Raw genomic sequence first — 19148 nt, 5'->3', positions numbered from 1 at the left:
CGAATGGTTTCCTTCCTCAGGCCCATTCATTATACATCCATCTTATTTTGTAGCATTAATTTCCATATCTTAGTCTATCCTGAGATCCCCAAAGGAGGGGAATCAGGGTGAGTCTCAATCCCACCCACCCTCATGTTTTTTTCACCAGCTCTGGGAGGGCAAGCCCTAGTTCTTAGCACAGCAGCTGGCTGATAGGACACCTCTCCACATCCCCTGCCTGGACCAAAGAGGATGCCCACCCTGAGGAGAAGATGAGGAGATGCCAGGGCACCTGGTTACCACTTCACACTTTTGGCATCACACCCTGACTGTAAGACAGGAAACTAGGGCTTCACGGAGGTTCAAGGCCATAAAGTTGGGAGACAGATAAATTTCCTCACAGTAAACTGCTGTAACCCTTCTGGAAAACATAATGGAACTTCGCACATGAGCTTTATAAACTTTAAAACCTCTGGTCCATCGACTCTATTTTTAAGAGTTTGTAGTAAGAAATCCATTAAAAATCAGAAAATTGCTTACCTAACAATGTCCACTATACTGGTCAGTTGAAAATAACCCGAATATCCAACTATTTGTTTAGAATTAAGCAAATCAGAATACAGGTGGACTATTATATAGCCATTTAAGATATATACTTTTGAAAACTTTTTAGAGGCAGGAGAAATGATCATAAAATGTTAGGTACAAAAAGAACAAAATATAAGCCATATGTAAATCTTCAGACTTGTGAAATAATGTTTTATACATTCCTGAGGTTTTCAAGCATTCATTCTTTTCACAGTCTGAAATGCAGTGTCAGGTTATATATCCTCTAGGAAAAGCTACTTACCAGGCAACAAAAATTAAGTCGCTCTCCCACCCCCGTCAGCTAGCAAAGTTTTCTGCTTTGCATTTTAGAAAGATCAGTGGCCTCTTGGACTCAAAGAAGTCATCCCCAAAGAAATTGTATAAAAAGATTTATTGAAATTTATCAATGACAAACAGACATAAAACTCAAAGTTTGGCTCTTCTGAGGGGGAAGAGAAAAACTGGTGCAGATGTTCTTTTATACAGATGAAACAGGGGCTAGGAAGTAACACATCACTTCTAAAGCAATCCAGAAGAGGGACATGAAAGCAAACCTGTACATTCACTAGGAATTTTCAGTCATTCCAGATTTCCACTAGGTAAGAAAATACAATTTTGCATTAGTTTTTCCGTGCTCAGGTGTATGAAAAAAAAAAACCAGCTGACATGCAGCAACATCTCCTGTGCTTAGGTCTGTAAAAATGTTCTAAGCACAGAAGGACATGTGGAAGAATTCTCGTCATTTTGTAAAACAAAGCTTTCTAATATTTTACAGACCAAGATAGGGCAGTGTTTTTTTTGTTTTGTTTTGTTTTATAGAAGTTGAAGTTTGAGGGTTTGCATTTCTCTTTTAATGATAATTACCAAATTTACTTTACTCGTGACTCACAAGCCTGCTGTTTTCAGCTCTTGGGCTCTTAAGAGTAATATCAGAGTCCTCTGTGTAGCGAAGCCCGCCACCATCTGTGAAGGGGGAAGGGGGATGAGAGACGGGGAATATCCCCAAACCAGTGCCAAAATATACCTTTAGATTGCTATTTACAAACTAGGGCGTCTGATGCCTCTAGCAGGCCCAGGAAATGCAGAAATCACATGAACCAGAACAAGACTTAAGATATGGCTGGTGCTCAGCCCCTGCTGGGCTTTGACTGAGTAACCAAAATGAGGTCAGCCATGGCCTTCCAACCAACAAGAGTGGGGAAATACCAGGAAATGTAAGAGACTCCAAACCATCCTCTCTGAGAGTAAGGAACAAATGCCCACTTGGTGTGTACTTAGCTATTGCATTTACAGGGACAGAATCACACAAAGAAAAAGTAGGGGGAAAAAAAATAAAGAGTGGCAGTAAAAATAGTATTTTATTCCACCCCCTCCCTTCCTCCCCCCGCAACCCCCAGTACAGTTTTCCCCTCTCGTTCCCACAGCAACGTTACAATCAGAAAAAAATAAGTTTCGGGGGGCGGGATTTGGGGCGGGGAGAATACGGGTAAAAACAGTCAAATCACAATAGGAATTTTTCAAAATAGGTTATTCCACTTAGTCATCATCTTCTCCCTCATCTTCAGGTTCTCGTTTTCGCTTTTGACCCTTTTCTTCTTCTGGAAGAGTAAGAAAAAGGAAGGTATTTAGATTAGATGATGATCTCGTCTCTTTAACTTAACCCACCTGCAGAGAAACCAGGGACCGCACATCTGGGAAGCTTTGTAGCCTGAAGCCCAAATCTCTGGCAAATTGAAGCAGGGTATCTGGTAAAGCCAGGGAGGCACCTCAGATAAGTGTTTTCCACCCAGTGCCAGAGTGCTCTGGGCCTAAAAAATCTAGTTTCTACTACTGAAGAGGCCAGACTGCTACCAGCAGAGAATAAGAAAAGCTGCCATACCACCAAGATCTTCTTCATCTTCCTCGTCATCTACTTCCCCATCGTTATAACCTTCTTCATCCTCCTAGGAGAGAAGATAGACATCAGAACATTAGAGATCTCCACAGCCTAGAGGCACACAGAGGCAGCCACTTTTCCTGACACGGAGCTCAAAAAGGCAGAGATCACCCCCAGCCTCTCAGAGCTCCACAACAAGGACCTGCCATCTCAGGATGAATCTAAAACAAAGGCTCTTAACCTATTTTAGATCAACGACACCTTTGAGAATCTACAGAAAGCTTTATACCCCCTCCCCAGAAAAATACCCATGTTACATACAATATTTACAATCAACTTCAGGGGGGTCGTGGATTCCATCTGCAGGTTAAGAACTCCTGATCTTGAATGAAACCCCTGCAACTCAGGCAGCTTTCCAGTATTCACAGACTCCTTGCTGTGTAAAGCAGGCCATCCTTTCATCTGTCCTTAATCTAGTTTTGGCTTCCAGAGAAGACCACAGTTTCAGCAATTCTACATTCCGAGGGCAAATCTACCTCCTCTACCCAGCCACTTCACCATCTTTACAGATTTGGATTACTGGAGGCAGGGATGGGGCAACAAATTCAAGGCCCCTGAGGACACCACTTCCAACTTGCTTGACATTCAACAAGTTGTATGACTTCAACACAGGACCCTGGGTTATGCTGAAGTTAGATGCGAAGGAGAATATCTGAAAATTGAATCCTGCTCCTAAAGCATCAGACAGTCCACTGTTTTAAAAGAACTTGGTGATAGACTTCTTTCTGTCAAGGGAAATATCCTTTATAATGTCACCAAATAGTTTCCTAATCAGTCTATTTGCTAAGATTCTGCTTTTTCACTTTTACTGGAAGCTGGAAATCTGCAGATGGTCAATGAGATTACAAAACAAAACCAAAAACAAACCCCTGCACACTGTGGCTCCTGTGACAGGAAGGGCAAGATGAAAAATTCATTAGGCAACATGACTTATGGCCCTGCCTCAGAGGGTCCTATTTTTCTAAGTCTTTATTTCTAAAATACTCACAATAGCTTAGTAGCCTAGACCCAGGGAGAACAAAAACCCAGCAACAGAACTAGACAGAAACCAAACCTATCTCCTTGGCTTTTCTATTCATCTTGACCTGTTCTTCCCAAGCCTGGAGTAAGATAGCTGGGAGATCCTGCCTGAGTGAGTTTGTATGATAGGTGGATGTCTGCACTCTCACTTGAAGAAGAGAAAAAATCGGGGAAGAAGGCAGGGATTGCTGGAAAGGAAGAGGCAGGCACCGTGTTTGGTCAGTGCTGGTTGTTTTAAACCTCTCTATGTCTAACTTTCGCAATTTGCAAGAGTTGATTTAGAATTCTGAATAAGCCATGGGAAATGATTCTGCTACAGAGACTCACAACATCCAAATACAAAACCCAGAAAAGTGCCAGGGCCTTGGAAAAAGGTGTGAAAGCCTGATATAGTAAGTAGTCAAACACTTATCTCTTGTGAGACACTGTCCTTAAGTATTTACTTGTATCTTATTTTATCCTATTAACAACCCAGCAAGATATACATCACAATCCCTATTTTACAGATGAAGAAACAAGCTCAGAAAATTCAAGCAATTTGCCCAGGGACACAGGGGCAGGTGGTAGAGCTAGGGTTCACCCCAGCAAAGACTGTGCTCTTAACCTCTATACTATATTACCCCTCACAGACTTTTCACAAACCGTGTTAAAAAATTGGAAAACAGCCAATCTGTTGTATAATGGTACACTCCTGACACACTATTTCCATGGCTCGCGGGAGACCCTCGTGGCTCTCTGATTTGGGATCCAGCAGTGTCTTATCCTCCTGTCTGACTATTCATTCAAGGCTGGTCTCTGATTTCCCCTAGCACATTGTTTAAGTGCTCAGTGAATATTTACTGAATTAATATACAAGTACAAAAGGGTAGGAAACAGGGACACTGATTCCATACTTCTATAAAGAACTAATTTTTACCCAGAAATGAAGGCCTGGCTTACCCAGGGAGGTGTGTCCCCTCTTTACATGCCTCCAGAATCCCCTTTTCCCCACTCCTAGTCCAACCTCTCTAAGAGCAGCCCAGTAAAAGGCCCTGAAATGGACTCATTTCCCTGCTATATGGGGGTAACTTCCCCACCAGGGCTCCTGGGCTGTCCAAGACTGAGCACTGAGACATTTAGTGGACTGATTCAGGCAAAAGTAAGGGGGACTCAGGGAGATACTCCAGCCAGCCAGCCCAAGCTCCTTACCTCCTCCTCTCCACTAACATCCTCCTCTTCACCTTCTTCCTCTTCATCTTCATCTTCCTCATCTTCCACTACCTGAGCATCTTCATCATACTCTTCCTCTGTGAAAATGAAATAGAGAACAATAAGGGAATCCGTGCAGAGCTGGCTCCTTCCTCACACCAGCACAGGCGTCAGGCTAATGGGCCTGGCAGGGTCTTCAGGGTGAGGCCCATGACCCCCTGCCCCAGCCCAAAGTCTGAATGCGCATGACTGAGCACAACCTAATGTAATATGAAAGATAAGTACCCTAAAGGTATCCAAAAGATAAACACTATTTGCAAGTTTTACGAAAGCAAAGATACTGTCTGGTGAATGACTACAGAGAAATTAATCAAAGGAATGAGTGACAGGGCCTGGGAAAGCTGAAAAGTCAATTCACTTAGAAGGAGCATCTAGTACATCTCCTCTTCACTTTAAAGATAAGGAATGTGAGGCACAGAGAAGTGACCCATTCAGGGTCACACAAAGAATTAGTGGCAGAGCTAGGTCTAGAAACCTGTGCCCCTTCTACAACATAATAAGAACGCTGTCAAAGCAAACAGGGTATCTGAATACCTCACAAAGTATTACCAAACTAACGGAAAAATAAAATCTTGTGCCTGAATTAATGGGTAAGTGCCTCAATCCTCAACTTTACCCTGGTCACAAGGATCTGCAGGGAAGCTGCACTGTGCTTGCAGCACATGAAGGTATAGAGGGAACAAGGAGAGATGCTCCCTTCTTTCTTTCCTGAAGGTCCTGCTTAGCCACCGCCCCCCGCCCCCTTCTGCCCCGCAAGGGAGAGCAAGTCCTGGCCTGTGGTCCTGTGGGTAGCAGCCACCAGGGGGCCCCACAACTTCTCCAGCTCATAACCTCCAGAACACCTACATGGGAGAAGGGGACACTCAGGCTGTAACCCAGCTTCCTCTATCCCCTCCCTGAGAGATTGTCCAGGTCACAGTGCAGAGAGACACTGGAGAATCTCATTCTCTGGGGGTCCATGGGGAGGCGGAAATCTTAAAGTGAGAAGGATTTCAGTGAGATGGTTTTCTAAGGAGTTTCTATGCAGTTGGAGAGTCTCAGGATGTTCTCATGCCCTGTTTTTTTAGAGGAGCCAACCAATGAGCCAGATTACAAAACAGTAAACAAAGTAAACAGCCCCACTTCCCCATATAGCTTTGGAAAGAGGCAGCAAGGTAGCTAGCTCTCAGTGGCCAGGTGGGGGCCTCCCGATACCCAGCTTGCCCACTCTGTAGAGCCCACAGACCTCAGGTCAAACCCCTGCAACCCTGGTCCTTCCCCTCCACACATACCATCCTCGTCTTCCTCCTCATCATCCAGGCCCTCCACGTAGCCCTCAGCATCCGAGTCAGGGGCCTCCTTGTCATCCCGGTCATAGCCATCGAGATACGTGAGTTGTGGTAGGAGCTTGAACACATTTTCTCGGTAGTCGTTCAGGTTGGTTACCTCACAATTAAAAAGGTCTAAGCTCTTGAGGTTTTCTAACTTCTTCTGCAAGTGGAAAAATGGAGTGGACAGTGAGCAATTTGTGGGAGGGAGGCAGGATGGGGAGGAGACATCAGAAATAGCCCTGGGGAACAGGCAGGGGTGACATGAGACAGTATGGAGAGCTCAAGACTCGCAGGGGACCAGGATACTCTGATTTGGCTCTGCTTAGCTGTGGTCTATGCCAGACAAGTCACCCCTGGCTTGTGAGCCTCAGTTTCTTCATCTGAAAAATGAAGGGGCTGGAACTTGAGGATTTTTAAAACCTAGTCCATTGCTTACACTTTATTCTCCAATTTCAGCTTCTCCCTTAACAGAAACCAGCTTGAAATGAACTTGGTGTTCTTTTTGGTACATGAACCAAGAGCTTTGGTGGTTATCCCTGTCCTTCCCCTAGGGCCAAGCCACAGGGGAACTAAAAAGGAGACATGAATTAAACCTTTCTGCAAATAACAATGATGATAATAATAATAGCAGCTAACATAGCACTTTATATTTATTACCTCAATTTATCCTCACAACCCCTAAAAGGTAGAAATAATTATTAATCCATTTTACAGATGAGGGAATGGAAGGCACAGGGAGGTAAGAGCCACCAAGGTCACAGGATTGGGATTTAATCAGGATAAGAGGAAAACTGACAGGCAAACTCTTCTATCACCTCAACTACCAAAGTTCTCTTAGAGGGAAAGGGGATTTTGTCTATGGTAGTTAACATGATTTGCTTTCTCAAAGCTTTATACCATTAGAGCCTTCTAACCCGTATTTCATGGCAGAGGAAACTGATGCCCAGGAAGTGAAAGGGTCACACAGCTGGCAAGTTAACAGAGCCGCATCTTGACTCTGCCCCTCCCTGTCCTCTAGGTGCCAGGATGAGCCTCTGTTCTGAAAGGGGCTAAGTCCAACTGGGTAGTAGAACCACTGTCCCTCAGGGTCAATGGGAAGCCAGGTCACTCTCTCTAAGACCTCACGATGGAGACCTGGGTCATTCTCAGCAGTGCTCAAGGGCAGGGGGCATCTGCGCTGTGGTCTGGGGTGGGGGCTGGCACTCCTTGACCAAAAGCAAATTTTCCAGCCACTCCCAGAAGATAAGTCTAACACATCACACTGATAACCAGGGAAGGGGAAGCTACTAAAACAAGTGTGAGCTGGCAGGGGAAGCCTCTGTTTCCTAATGGTGACCAAATCATAGAATTTTACAAGGATTTTATATTCTCTGTCTCTGTAACTCAATCTCAGAACACACATATATAAAGTATCAAAGATTTTTCCTTTCCTAATGAAATTATGAAATCAAGCCATCCTCCAGGTGGATTTCAGAACACTTCTGCTTTCTCCTAGGAGATGAGCAGAAAACATAAAAAGAAGTTCTGTTTGAAACATATGCTATTAGTTGACCCCATGTCACAAATGGACAAGTAAAGCTGAGCTTGGACAAGAAGTGCCTGTTTTGTCACCCTGGTCCTGCCAACCATCCCCTCAAGCTTCCATGGAGAGCAAGGGGTGCTATTAGGACAATAACCTTGCAAACTCGAACCTAAACTGAGGGAGCACCCCCAACCTCCACCCTATATACCAAGAAAAGGTAAGCACAGACCAACTTGGCAAAATGCCCTTGTGGTCTTTGCCAATTCTAAGACATAGTTAATAAAATGATTCTTACATGAACATTTACAATGGTCATGTTTATTTAATGCAGTATTTCTACATTTCAAAAATGCTGTTTATATTAATCAGTGACACATCCTATCATTGATTTCCTTAAAATCAAGGAAATAAAGTAATTCAGATCCTGGTAACATAGAAATTGTTAATCTGAACAGGATTTGCCCCTTCTGGTTAGTAAATCAGCAAGGTATGGGGTCTGCAGAGCTCTATGAGGAGAACAGAGGAGCTGGGAACCCTGTCCAGGTCTCTGAGGCACTGGTCACAGTCACACCAAGGACCGGTGGCCAGCAGTTGTTGTTCTCCGTGCCATGTAGAGGAAAGCCAGAACAAGGCAAGGCTCCCACACCAGACAGCCCTCTGTCACCACAGGCTCCTGAGACAACCCAAGCTGCCAGCAGAGCCTCATCATCCAGGGGTTCTGTGTCAGATCAACCCATCTCCCACCATTAGTTACAGGCCTCAGGTCAACGACCTAGGGAGGAAAGGGTGTCCACATCCATGATCAGCTTTATTCTTGGATTGTCCCTTCCTCACCCCCACCCCCACCCCCAAGAGGGGCATAAGTTATACCCTAAGTCTGAAGAAACTGCGGCTCAGGTTTCCAAAGCTGAGCAGAAACTACAAGGCGAAAAGCACTAGACCATTAATTGGTCCAACCCCACCTTTACAATGACTGCCCATCTGGCTGAGCAAACTTGGTCAAGCTATGTACTTAGTTTCTTGACTAATCAGAAAAGAGTTGCTCCAATTCTATCTCATAGCACAATAATAAGAATCAAATAAGTAGGGAAAAACACAAGTTATATAAAAACAAAGATAATATTCTCCAATATCAATTCCTCCCCCCTCCCACCCCAGCCCACCCCAGTGGAGAGGAGAGGTTCAAGTGACTTACCAGTGGCTCTATTGTGCTGAGGTCTTTAATTTTGTTGCCACTTAAATTTAGATGTGTGAGATTCGGACACTTTTCTGCCAATATTTCCAGGCCCCCTGAGATTCTGTTATCACTTAGTTCAAGCTAAACAAAGGTAGGGAGAGAAAAAGCAAAAACAGCTCCTAAAACAAAGGCACTCAGCGCAGAGCCACCTGGCTCTCCCCCAGACCTAGAGAAAGGGAAAGTTGTCTTAAGGAATTACCTGGCATGCTGGTACATGCATCTGGCTTTACCTGCAATTATGCTCCTGAAACACAAAGTACCCTTTCTCCTTCCCCTCTCCTCCCAACACACACATACTCCCTACACTCTCATATTTACCTTCTTAAGTTTGTTTAACTTTGGTAAGTTTGCAACTGAGGTGAGGCCTACGTTGATTGTACTTAAGAACTCCAGTTCTTCAAATTCATCTGTGAGGCCTTCAATTTTGCCTTCATTCGACCGACAGTTGTCCAGGACAAGCTCTTTCACCTAGAAAGGAAAGGATGCATGAATGGAGGTGAGGAAGGTGTCTCAAGAGAGGCCTCCTTGGTGGGCACAGAGACAGAGCTTTTCTGGTTCTTCCAGATCATTGTTCCGACAATGATCAAAAGATGGATTCACCCACCCTGGTCTTTCTGCCCTTAGTATTGAGAAGAAGGGAAGGTTGGATGAGTAGAGTTGCCAAACCAGAGAGCCACTCCGAACAGGAGCTTCTGTTGGACTGGAGGAGACAAATCCAACATGCCCTGCTGCCACTGCCTGGGATGGTGGTCTTATTCCAACCCTACTGCCACATTCTCTCAAAACCTCATCAGAGAAGAAAACATCAGCCCCACAGCTCCCTACCAGGACCAGGTTTTTAGGGACCTCTGGGCTAGGACTCAAAATACCGTCAGATCTCCCCTGACCCCAATGCCTCATCATGACCCCAACTTGACCATCCCCTCAAGGCCAGCTACCTATTTCTTATCCTTGGCTCCCCCACTCCCCCTTCCTTTTGCCTCCACATGTCTGTGACCTACTGCTTGCTGACAGTTTCCAAGATGCACACATATGCTTGCTCTCAGCAGCTCCTGCCATCACAGTCAGAGCCTGTCCACCTGGTACTGGCATGTGTCACCATGGTCACCTGCTTGGCCTGCCCTATGACAGGAGCAGGAGACCAGGGATTCCTCCTATTCTCCAGACCAGCACTGCCCAATAGAGCTTCCAGCAATGGCGGAAATGTTCCTCACTGTCCAAGAGAGTAGCCACTAACTACATGTGGCTTCTGAGCACTTGAAATGCGACTAGTGCAACTGATGAACTGAATTTTTAATTTAATTTTAATTCAGTGTAAAGAGCTATACAGAACAGCATAGCTCTAGACTTCTCTCTTTGGGGTCCTGAGCACAGAAGTGGGAGGAGACAATGGAAATCCACAACCCTAAGATGGGCCCATAATGAAATGCTGAGGTTGGCAAAGCCCTCAAGTCTGTCTTTGGCTGTGCCTCTGTGCCCTTCTCTACCACTCCCCCAACTCCAAGGAGGCGGTTTTGCCTTATTAGAGTTCTTATGTTTTCCTCCCTTCTCCTCTTACCCAAAATTTGAGTCTTAAAAAATTTCTGAGGAGGAGGAAGGACAGATAGAAGGCTACTTACTCTCTTACTAGGTTTTTAAAGATAGACTTGTCTTAAACACAGGAATAGAGTTGGCGGTGAAATTCCAGGCTCCAGTAAAGATGGCAAGAAGATCAGCTAAGAGAGAGTAATCAAATCTCAGGCACGAAATGACCCAGGGCTGAAAGGCTCCTTATAAAGGCAATCCCTCCTGGCTTTATCTGGTACTCAAAACCCTCTGTGATGCCCTGCGCAGGGCTGCTCACTCTCCCTCATGCTCTGAGCAAGCCAGTTTGTCTAGCTTCCTCCTGCAGAGTCCAGGATGACCACAATATGCCATGGTCCTCCAGGTGGGGTAGAAAGAATACTGTCCCTCCTACTCAGGCATCTCTGAGAAAAGTGGAAACCTGGAAAAGGACATAGGGACAGGATGCCCAGCAGGCCTGCCGGGCCTCTCCTTGGTCCATCCCTGCCAGCAAGAGAACAGGGGAGCTCTGAGGGCACACATGCATCTGAGTCCTGCAGGGGCCCATAGCTACCCTGTTCCCAGTCTTCCTTGATGACAGAGGCACAGTGCTCTGTCCCAAACAGCAGCAGTTATTGGGGTTCCATCTGGCAAAGCCCAGAGGGTAAAACCCAGGGAATGGCAGGTCTCTCCCAGTGAGGCCCTGGCCATCAAGGCCCACCATTTCGAAACTGGTGCTGGGATGAAAGAAGTTAAGTCTGCTCCCACGCCCCTCAAGTCCCAGGAGAGGCTAGATGGCCAGGTCAAGCCACCTTCTCAAGGTCACTGGCAAGAATGCCTGGGAATAAATGCTGTGAGGCCTTCAGCCCTAGTACAAGAAAGCAATATAGAGCGAGGCAGCCAGGCCTTAGGAAACCAGAGCAAATGTAGGGAGATTAACTGTATTGGGGGAAGGGGGACCATCACTATCATTCACAGTAAACACTGGAGTCACAAGGTCCACAGTCTTCTTTAGTAACTGGTTTCCTTGTAAGGCCCTGGGAATTCTTTTACGCTCCATCAAAGAAAGACAAATACGAAAAGGGATTCCAATCTACCTCAAAAGATTTCAGACATGTGGTTTTGCTAAACAGGTCAAGGGCTTCTCCTCCTATTGCCATTAACCAAGGAGAGGAGTGCCTCAGTGATAGGGAAGGGAGTGCTGGGGAATGAAGGGAATTCCCCCTGGAAGTCAGTCTCTTTCCTGGAGAGGCACAGTACTGCCTGCCACCCCTGCCGGCAGCCTAGGAATACTACAGACACAGGATACGGTTTCAAAGCTCTGACTACGCCAGTCCCCAGCTCCACACCACACCCAAACTGGCAAGCTACTCCTCTTGGGGGCAGTATTGTAAGCCACTGCTACTACTAATTTTATTAGTAATAATCACAGATCTTTCTTGAGCCCTCTTCAGGCACACTACAGGTATTTCACATATATTATCTCTTTCAACCCTCACAACAACCCCATGGAGTACTGGGGTATTCTCCCCATTTTATAGCCACATCAGAACCACCTATCCTAGGGCTTCCAATCAATATGGTGGAATGAGATGCTTCAGGGCTCCGACCCCCACAGAATCTTTGAACCACCACCAAGAACTGGCAGAAACATCTTTCTAAAAGTTCCAGAGAACAATTTAAGGACTGTAGTAACAGGGCAGGTACTGAATCAAGAAAAAGACCACTAAAAGCTCTCTGGCTGGCTTCTCCCCTATGCTTCACAGGCTGGGTGGAGACCTAGCCCGGCCAACCTGCACTCCCAGAGTGGATCTCTGGTCCTGGTTCCAGAAAGAGCAGAGCAACCCTCGTGAGCATACTGGGAGCATGTATGTCTGGCGCAATCTTTCTGGTAGTGGCCTGAGGGACTTGCCACCCCAGAACTTGCCCTGCATGTAGAAGGCAGCTCCCAGAGTTCTCCTACAGAACACTGTGGGAGAGCAGTCAAGTCGTGCTGCCCAGAGCAAGGGATTGCTGGCTGTAGGACAAAACAGTGTAGTGCCCAGGATGGTGAAGAAACTGTTTTCCTAGGGCCATGAGAACATGCCCAAGACAAGTGGCATGTGCAAAAGGATCAAGGAAAGCCTGGGGCCACTCTCTAAACTGATTGTATGGATAAGCTCTGAAGGAGAGTGTGTGCACATATCAATCTGCTAAGATTGGGAAAGGTGTTTTATTTTATTTTTTTGTTAGTTCCTGACATTCAAGAAAAGCTGTTACAACACAACTTTGATAAAAACTTAAGGAACAGGGGGCTTAAAATCTAAATTTCAGGGATAACACATTAAAATATCAAAATATCCAGGTTTCAACAACAGATTACAAAACAAAGACACAGGAAGTGAAGGCCCAGGGAAAAGAGAAAATTAAAGCCTTAGAAACCATCAGTGAGGAGGACCAGACCTAAGACATACCAGACAGACTTTTAAAAGAAACCTGTGGGATTCCATCAAGCATCGCACCATTGTGGGAGTCCCAGAAAGAGAAGAGAGAGAGAGAAAGGGGCAGAGGGAATATTCAAAGAAATAATGGCTGAAAACTTCCCAAACTTAACAAGACATGAATATACACATCCAGGATGTTCAATGAACTCTATAGAGGATAAAGCCAAACAGATCCACACCATGCCTTATTATAGTCAAACTGTCAAATGCCAAAGATAGAGGATTCTGAAAGCCACAACAGAAATGCTATATGCCACATATAAGGGAGCCTCAACAAGATTAAGTGCTGGTTTCTCTTTAGAAACCATGCAGGCAAGAAGGCACTGAAAAAGACAGATTTAAAGTGCTGAAAGCAAAAACTGCCAACCAAGATTTCTGTATCCAACAAAACCATCTTTCAAAACTGAGGGAGATTATACTTCTGAATGTGGTTAAAGGGGGAAATTTTAGGTGGGATATATGATAGCAATTTTTTTTTTTTTAAAAAAAAAAGAGGGAAGAACTAAGGCATTTCCAGATAAACAAAAACTAAGGGACATTATAACCACTGGACTGGCCCTACAAGAAATGCTAAAGGGAGTTCTGCAGGTTGAAAGGAAAGACAATTGACTGAAGCCACACAAAGAAATAAACATCTCCAGCAAAGATAACAAAATGACTAAATATAAATATCAGTACTATTATATTTATTTCTAACTCCACTTTTTACTACCTACAGGATCTAAAAGGCAAATGCATAATATGTAATGATATATCAATGGTTTTGGATTCATAATGTATAAATAAGTAATTTGTGACAAGAACTACATAAAGATAAGGTGACAGAAGGGTATAGGAACATAGTTGTTTATGTAAGCTATTGAAGTTAAGTTGGTATCAAGGCAACTGTTATAGATTTAAGGTATTATAAGCCCCATGGTAACCATAAAGAAAGAGAATATGCAAACTCATAGAAAATAAGACTATAGGTTAACCAGGGGTGGGTGGCAAGGGCAATGGAGAGTTAACGCAAAATGAGTGTAGGGCTTTCTTTTTGGGGTGAAGGGAAAGTACTAGTAATGGATGGTGGTGAGGGTACTGCAACACTGTGAATGTGATTAATTCCACTGAATGGTATGCTTGGGAGGGGTTGGGATGGGTAAATTTAGGTTGTATATATGTTTTCACACTTAAAAAAAGAGAAAGACATAATGACAATTAAAAACAATACATAATATTGAATGGGATCTAAGAATGGAGGAGAAAGGGCTCAAAAGGACATTATTGGGACACAAGAAAAAAACTGGAAAACAGGATGTAAGCTATATAGCAACATCAAATTTCTTGAACTTGAAAACTGTACTTTAGGTGATTTCATAAGTGAATATCATTGTTTCTTAGAAATGTACATGGAAGTATCATGTGTTTAAGGAGTATGATGTGTGCAACCTCCTCTGAAATGCTCAGATGATAGACAAGAAAAAAGGAAGACAGAAGGATTCGGCAAAGTGTCAAGATGTTAAAATTGGTAGGTCTGGATATCTGGGGGTGTGGGGGTATGCTAGATTCCTCTGTTACGGGGTTTGCATTATTTCTGCAACTGTCCTGTGAGTTTGAAATTATTTTAAAATAAAAAATTGTGTGTGGGGGTGGGTTTTAAGGGAGGGGGGTGCCAGGGAAGAACCATCTATCCTAAAATCCCAGGACTTGACCATGGAGGGTACATATTCAATCAAGGCTATCATTGTTGGCTGTAAGATGATGAGGGCACAAGCTCTCCCAGAACCTCCAACACAATTGTACAAGTTCTCTTGGCCATAACTGCTCTCTGTTAGCCCCTCTTCCATGGTTCTGTTAGCTGGGAGGGTGCCACTTCCAGCAGTTCCCATCTGGTTACACTTCCTTGGTAACCAGAGCACAAAGCCCAACTGGGCCTTGCTCAGATGATGCTGCAATCAGGAACCAAGAATCTGGAGGGGGCCTGAAGCATCTGGGGACCAAGCTCTTCCCACCCCCCAACCCCCAATAGGATGTTTCCATTCACTTGAGAAACCTTCTGAAGGACCAGGTGGCTGTTAATGGTCTAGGCAGTAGAGACTCTAGGAATCCCCACTGCTTTTGCATTTCCTTCCTGGGAGGGGTTTCATCACTGTATGGGGTCAGAGCAAAGAGAAAAGGGAGAGGGCAGGGCTTAGATCCTGAGGTAGCTGATACCACCAAAAAGCCTAAACTACACCGGGGGAAAGCCCCCTGCTTCTTCTGCAAGGCAAGGCAGGATGGTGTGTTACATTGGGGACAGCAGGTAGGCTGCCTGCAAAGTGTCTGAAACAGATCAAACAAGACAAAACAAAATCACCAGCCCAACAGTTGACCTGTGGAAATCATTCAGCCCATCCCCCTACCTCCATGGAGAGTCCCAGAGTAGGCTAACATGTTTCAAAACCTCTGACCCCAGAGCTCCTTAAATCAACTCTGAACTCCTTTTGCTGCAATTTCAACCCCCTTCCTCTCATCCATACTTGGTGGCCACTGCTGTAAAAACCTTCAACATGAAGAGAACAACCCTTTTACATCCAGGGTGTGTTCTGCTTAAAAAAGAAAAATAAATAAATAAAAATTTTAGGCCCATTTCCTTTGCCAAGTCCTGGGTGTGAGCTAAGTGCAAAGTTAAAAGAGTTAAAATTAAACTGAAAATTTGTACTTTGGGTTTGACTCTCACAATACCACTGGCCATTTAAAAATATCTGAATGTGGTTACTTTCCAACGACTGGAATCATTCAGTGTAAGGAACTTTCAACCCCCCAAAACAAACCTACACAGGATCATATGCTTCACTCCTCAAAATTAACACCCAAGAAGATCCTTCATATTCATATTCAGCCCCCAAAAGATGTCACTGGGGAGGCAATGAAGATTCCAAAGAAATCAGACTGCAGGGAATGGTGTGGGTGATAAAATAAATGAAGGGCTCAGCAATGCCAGGGCCCCTGCCTTTCCTGAAAAACTGATCCCAATTAAGGGACCCATCAGTCATTTCTCAACAATGGGAGCTGAAACTTTCATTATAAACACAAATACATTACTACTCTAAGAGACAACCATTGCGTGTTTCAAAACTGTGAAACCTTGTCCTTAGAAATCTCTTAAAAATTTGACCTTTCGTCTCCATTCTCAATTTTGCAGCCCTGGTCCCTGCCACTTCAAGCCTGCTTTTGCCTCCACACAGGGTCTCTGTGACCGCGAGGATGGAGGTGGTCAGGAAGCAGCCTGGACCACTTGGAAATAGGCCTCAATGTGGAGCCAAAGAATCCAGCCAGCTCAATGATCCTAGCTATATCCCCAAGTGCTCAGGCTTCTGTCTCTATAGAAAGGGGATAATAACATCTGTTTAAAGTACAAATTCCAGCCTAGAAAACATTCATGGCTTTCCACTGCTACTGGAGAAAAAAATTCAAGTTCCTAAACATGACCTACAAGGCCCTCCATTCTCAACCTCCCCCACTCCCCCTTTTCCTCCAATCTCATCACTTCCCACCTCTCACCCTTACACTACAAATCTAGTTCAAATTCCCCCTCTCCAGGATGCCTTCCCAGCACCCAGCTCTGAGCATCCTGGGGCTCTGAGAGTAGCCACATGAATCATTTAATTGTCTATTAAGCATCCGATCCACCTAGGTCAGGGATTGTCCTGTGTAATCAGCCTAATGGGGAGCTGGACACCAGAGTAACTGCTTAACAAAGATCTTCTTTATTGTGCAAGGCACAACACTAGATTCTGGGAATGAAGTAGTGAGTCAAACCATCATGAAATTTGCAATGTAACTAGGTGAATAAATGTTGAACAAGTATTATTTTTAATAAACAACAACAAAAACATTTTTAAGGTATTTATTTATGCCCCCAACTCAAGCACAAGCTCCTGGGAGGCAAGTTAATAGTGCATGCTCCTCCAGCACCCCTCCACCCCCAAGTGCTCAGCACAAAGGTCTCTAGCTATGAGAAACCCCTATCCACACAGGTGCACCGGCAATGTTTACCTGGGCAAACGCTGAGGGGACACGGCAGCTACTGCAAGCCAAGGCTGGAGTCCTTGCCTGCAAGAGGTGCAGTGGAGAGCTGGGAGGAGACAGACAAACAACTACAGTTTGGTGTGCCAGGCAGCAGGACTGAGGTCAGGACTGACTGTATTCTTTAAATGCCTCTACCACAGATAGGATGGGCAAACTATATAGGCAGACTAGAGATACCCAGAAAGAGCAAGAAAAGGGATAAAATATATTAAAACCAGGACCACTTACATAATTTGTAGGGCCCAGTGCAAAATGAAAATGTGGGGTCTCTTGCTCAAAAATTATTAAGAATTTCAAGAAGGCAACAGCAGAGCATTAAACCAAGCACAGATTCCCATGAAGCTGGCTCTGATTAAAACGGACAGCTTGGGCCTAAAACAGGGCCCTCTCAAGGATGGGACCAGAGAGAAGGAAGCTCAGAGGGATAACTGTCTATTTTTCCAGCACTTTCTGAGTACAGACGGCAGGCTCTAGAATCAGGTAGACCTGGTCAAATCCCCACTTGCCTTCTCCTTTAACCAAAGCCACCTTCACTGCTACGTTAACAGTCAATGCACAAGAATGGGCACAAAAAGCAGGCTAGTAGATCTGAGTTACCCAGGCTGCCCGCAAGGTTTCCTTATGGAAAACATGAGGTCTCAACCAGTTGAGAACCAAAACACACCCCTCCCGATTTTACATCAGCAGAACGCTGTGCTTCTGTACCTTGTTTATTATTATTATCTTTTAACTAATCTAGAGTCTTAATTTTCTTTTCCTTCAGTGAGCAAGAATTCAATAACTATTTGTAGTCTGGCTTCAACCTTGTCAGTCCCTGACCAATTTAGTTTTCAGATTCCAGTTTTTGCACAGAAGAGCAGACTCAAATCAAACTGACCCTGTGTATTTTGGTGCTCATGGGTTTTAAATAGGTCAGCTTTTAAATGGGCCATCCCCTGTTGCAGATCCCATCTCTAGCTAGAAGGCCAAACTGTTGGAGACATCACAGCAGTGAGGAAATGGTCTTCACTAAGGTGTTAGTTGTGATAGATACTAGTGATTTTGTCATTTTAGCCATAATAATATCTAGTCTTCCCTCAAAAGCTAATGCGGCAAAACCTGCAAACGTCAGTCATGTTCCATGGGGGAAAAGTCAAGGTTCTGGAGAGAAAAGTTGGACATTTCAAAAGTTAGAAGGGCCTTAAGAGCTTTCTGACCACAACCCACAGCAAGAAATACATTTTACACCTTGGCTCAGTGCACATGTTTGTGTCTGAAGGTATATACAACTGAAAGTAAACTCAACTGAAAACTAAACTTACCCTTAAAATTATTCTTTTCTATCACATTAAAAAACAAAAACAAAAACTTTAATGTAAAAATTGCAAAATGCTGACCTAGTTTATTCTCTTTTCCTAGATGAAAAAGCAACGTTCAGGGTTGGGGCTAAAGGCCAGGAACCCTAGGCTGGGTGATCTTTCTACCACACCACACACCAAACCACAACACACACCATACCACACGCCATCCCAATACCATTGCCCTGGATCAGAAATCCCAGTTCCCAATGTAAGACATGGAATTAACACATCATCCATGTAGCTCTGCAGTTTCTGCTAGCAGAAGGCAATTCTGCAGCCTCCACAGTATCTAAGATTCAGGTCTCCAAACCTCTAAAAGATCTTTTCAAATCCACATTACTTTAAAAATAAATAAAAATCTCTCCAAGAAAAATGCTTCTTGTGTCTCTGCAATTTTTTGTTTTCTACAGTAGAGCTCTGGAGGCACAGGCGCGGAGCACATGGCCCTGGCAAGGTGGATGATGCCATCCCTTATTATTTTAGGGAGCCATGAAACGCAAGCCGAGGCGCAGCAGCGGTAATTAAGCTGTCGGCCTTGGCCGGGGGTAATGGGCTAAGCCACTCAGCTGGGGGAGGGCTGGCCAGGAAGCATTAACATAAACCCTGTGACTTGCTCCCACACCACCTGAAACAGGCTTCCTATCCTTCCCGCCCAGCGTGGGGAGGAGGTAGCTTCTGCTTGGGCATGGCAGAGATGCTGTTTCCACCGCAGATGCTTCCTCAAGCCAGAAGGGTAGACAAGGCTTGGAGAATGGAACAGTTTAGCCAGTGAACCCTGGCAGAGCTGGCCCCCCCTCTCAAGTTATGTCTTTGCTTGCCTCCCTTAAACCACGTTCCTCCCTTCCAGTGAGTATAGATCAAGGACTGGTCAATCCCTCCCCCTGCAGGAAGCC

At 44.7% G+C, this 19148-nt stretch overlaps 1 protein-coding gene across 4 annotated transcripts in view; it reads right to left on the bottom strand.

The window, feature by feature from the left end:
• Positions 1–939: 939 nt before the first annotated feature.
• The window catches only part of ANP32A (acidic nuclear phosphoprotein 32 family member A), a 41272-nt gene continuing 23063 nt past the window's right edge, over positions 940–19148 (bottom strand). For all 4 annotated transcript variants that reach the window (XM_037833568.1, XM_037833567.1, XM_037833569.1 and 1 more), the window contains exons 2-7: positions 9159–9308; positions 8799–8921; positions 6043–6241; positions 4712–4809; positions 2447–2510; positions 940–2165 (exon numbers count right to left, since the gene is read on the bottom strand). In XM_037833568.1, coding sequence (XP_037689496.1) covers positions 2104–2165; positions 2447–2510; positions 4712–4809; positions 6043–6241; positions 8799–8921; positions 9159–9308 — 696 coding nt within the window. In that variant the 3' untranslated portion in view covers positions 940–2103. The remainder of the gene's footprint in view (positions 2166–2446; positions 2511–4711; positions 4810–6042; positions 6242–8798; positions 8922–9158; positions 9309–19148) is intronic.

The sequence above is a fragment of the Choloepus didactylus genome, chromosome 4, assembly GCF_015220235.1.
Source record: "Choloepus didactylus isolate mChoDid1 chromosome 4, mChoDid1.pri, whole genome shotgun sequence".
NCBI classification, from domain to species: Eukaryota; Metazoa; Chordata; class Mammalia; order Pilosa; family Megalonychidae; genus Choloepus; species Choloepus didactylus.
The sequence above is the reverse complement of the archived record's forward strand: the minus strand, read 5'-3'. Positions and strand labels throughout refer to the sequence as shown.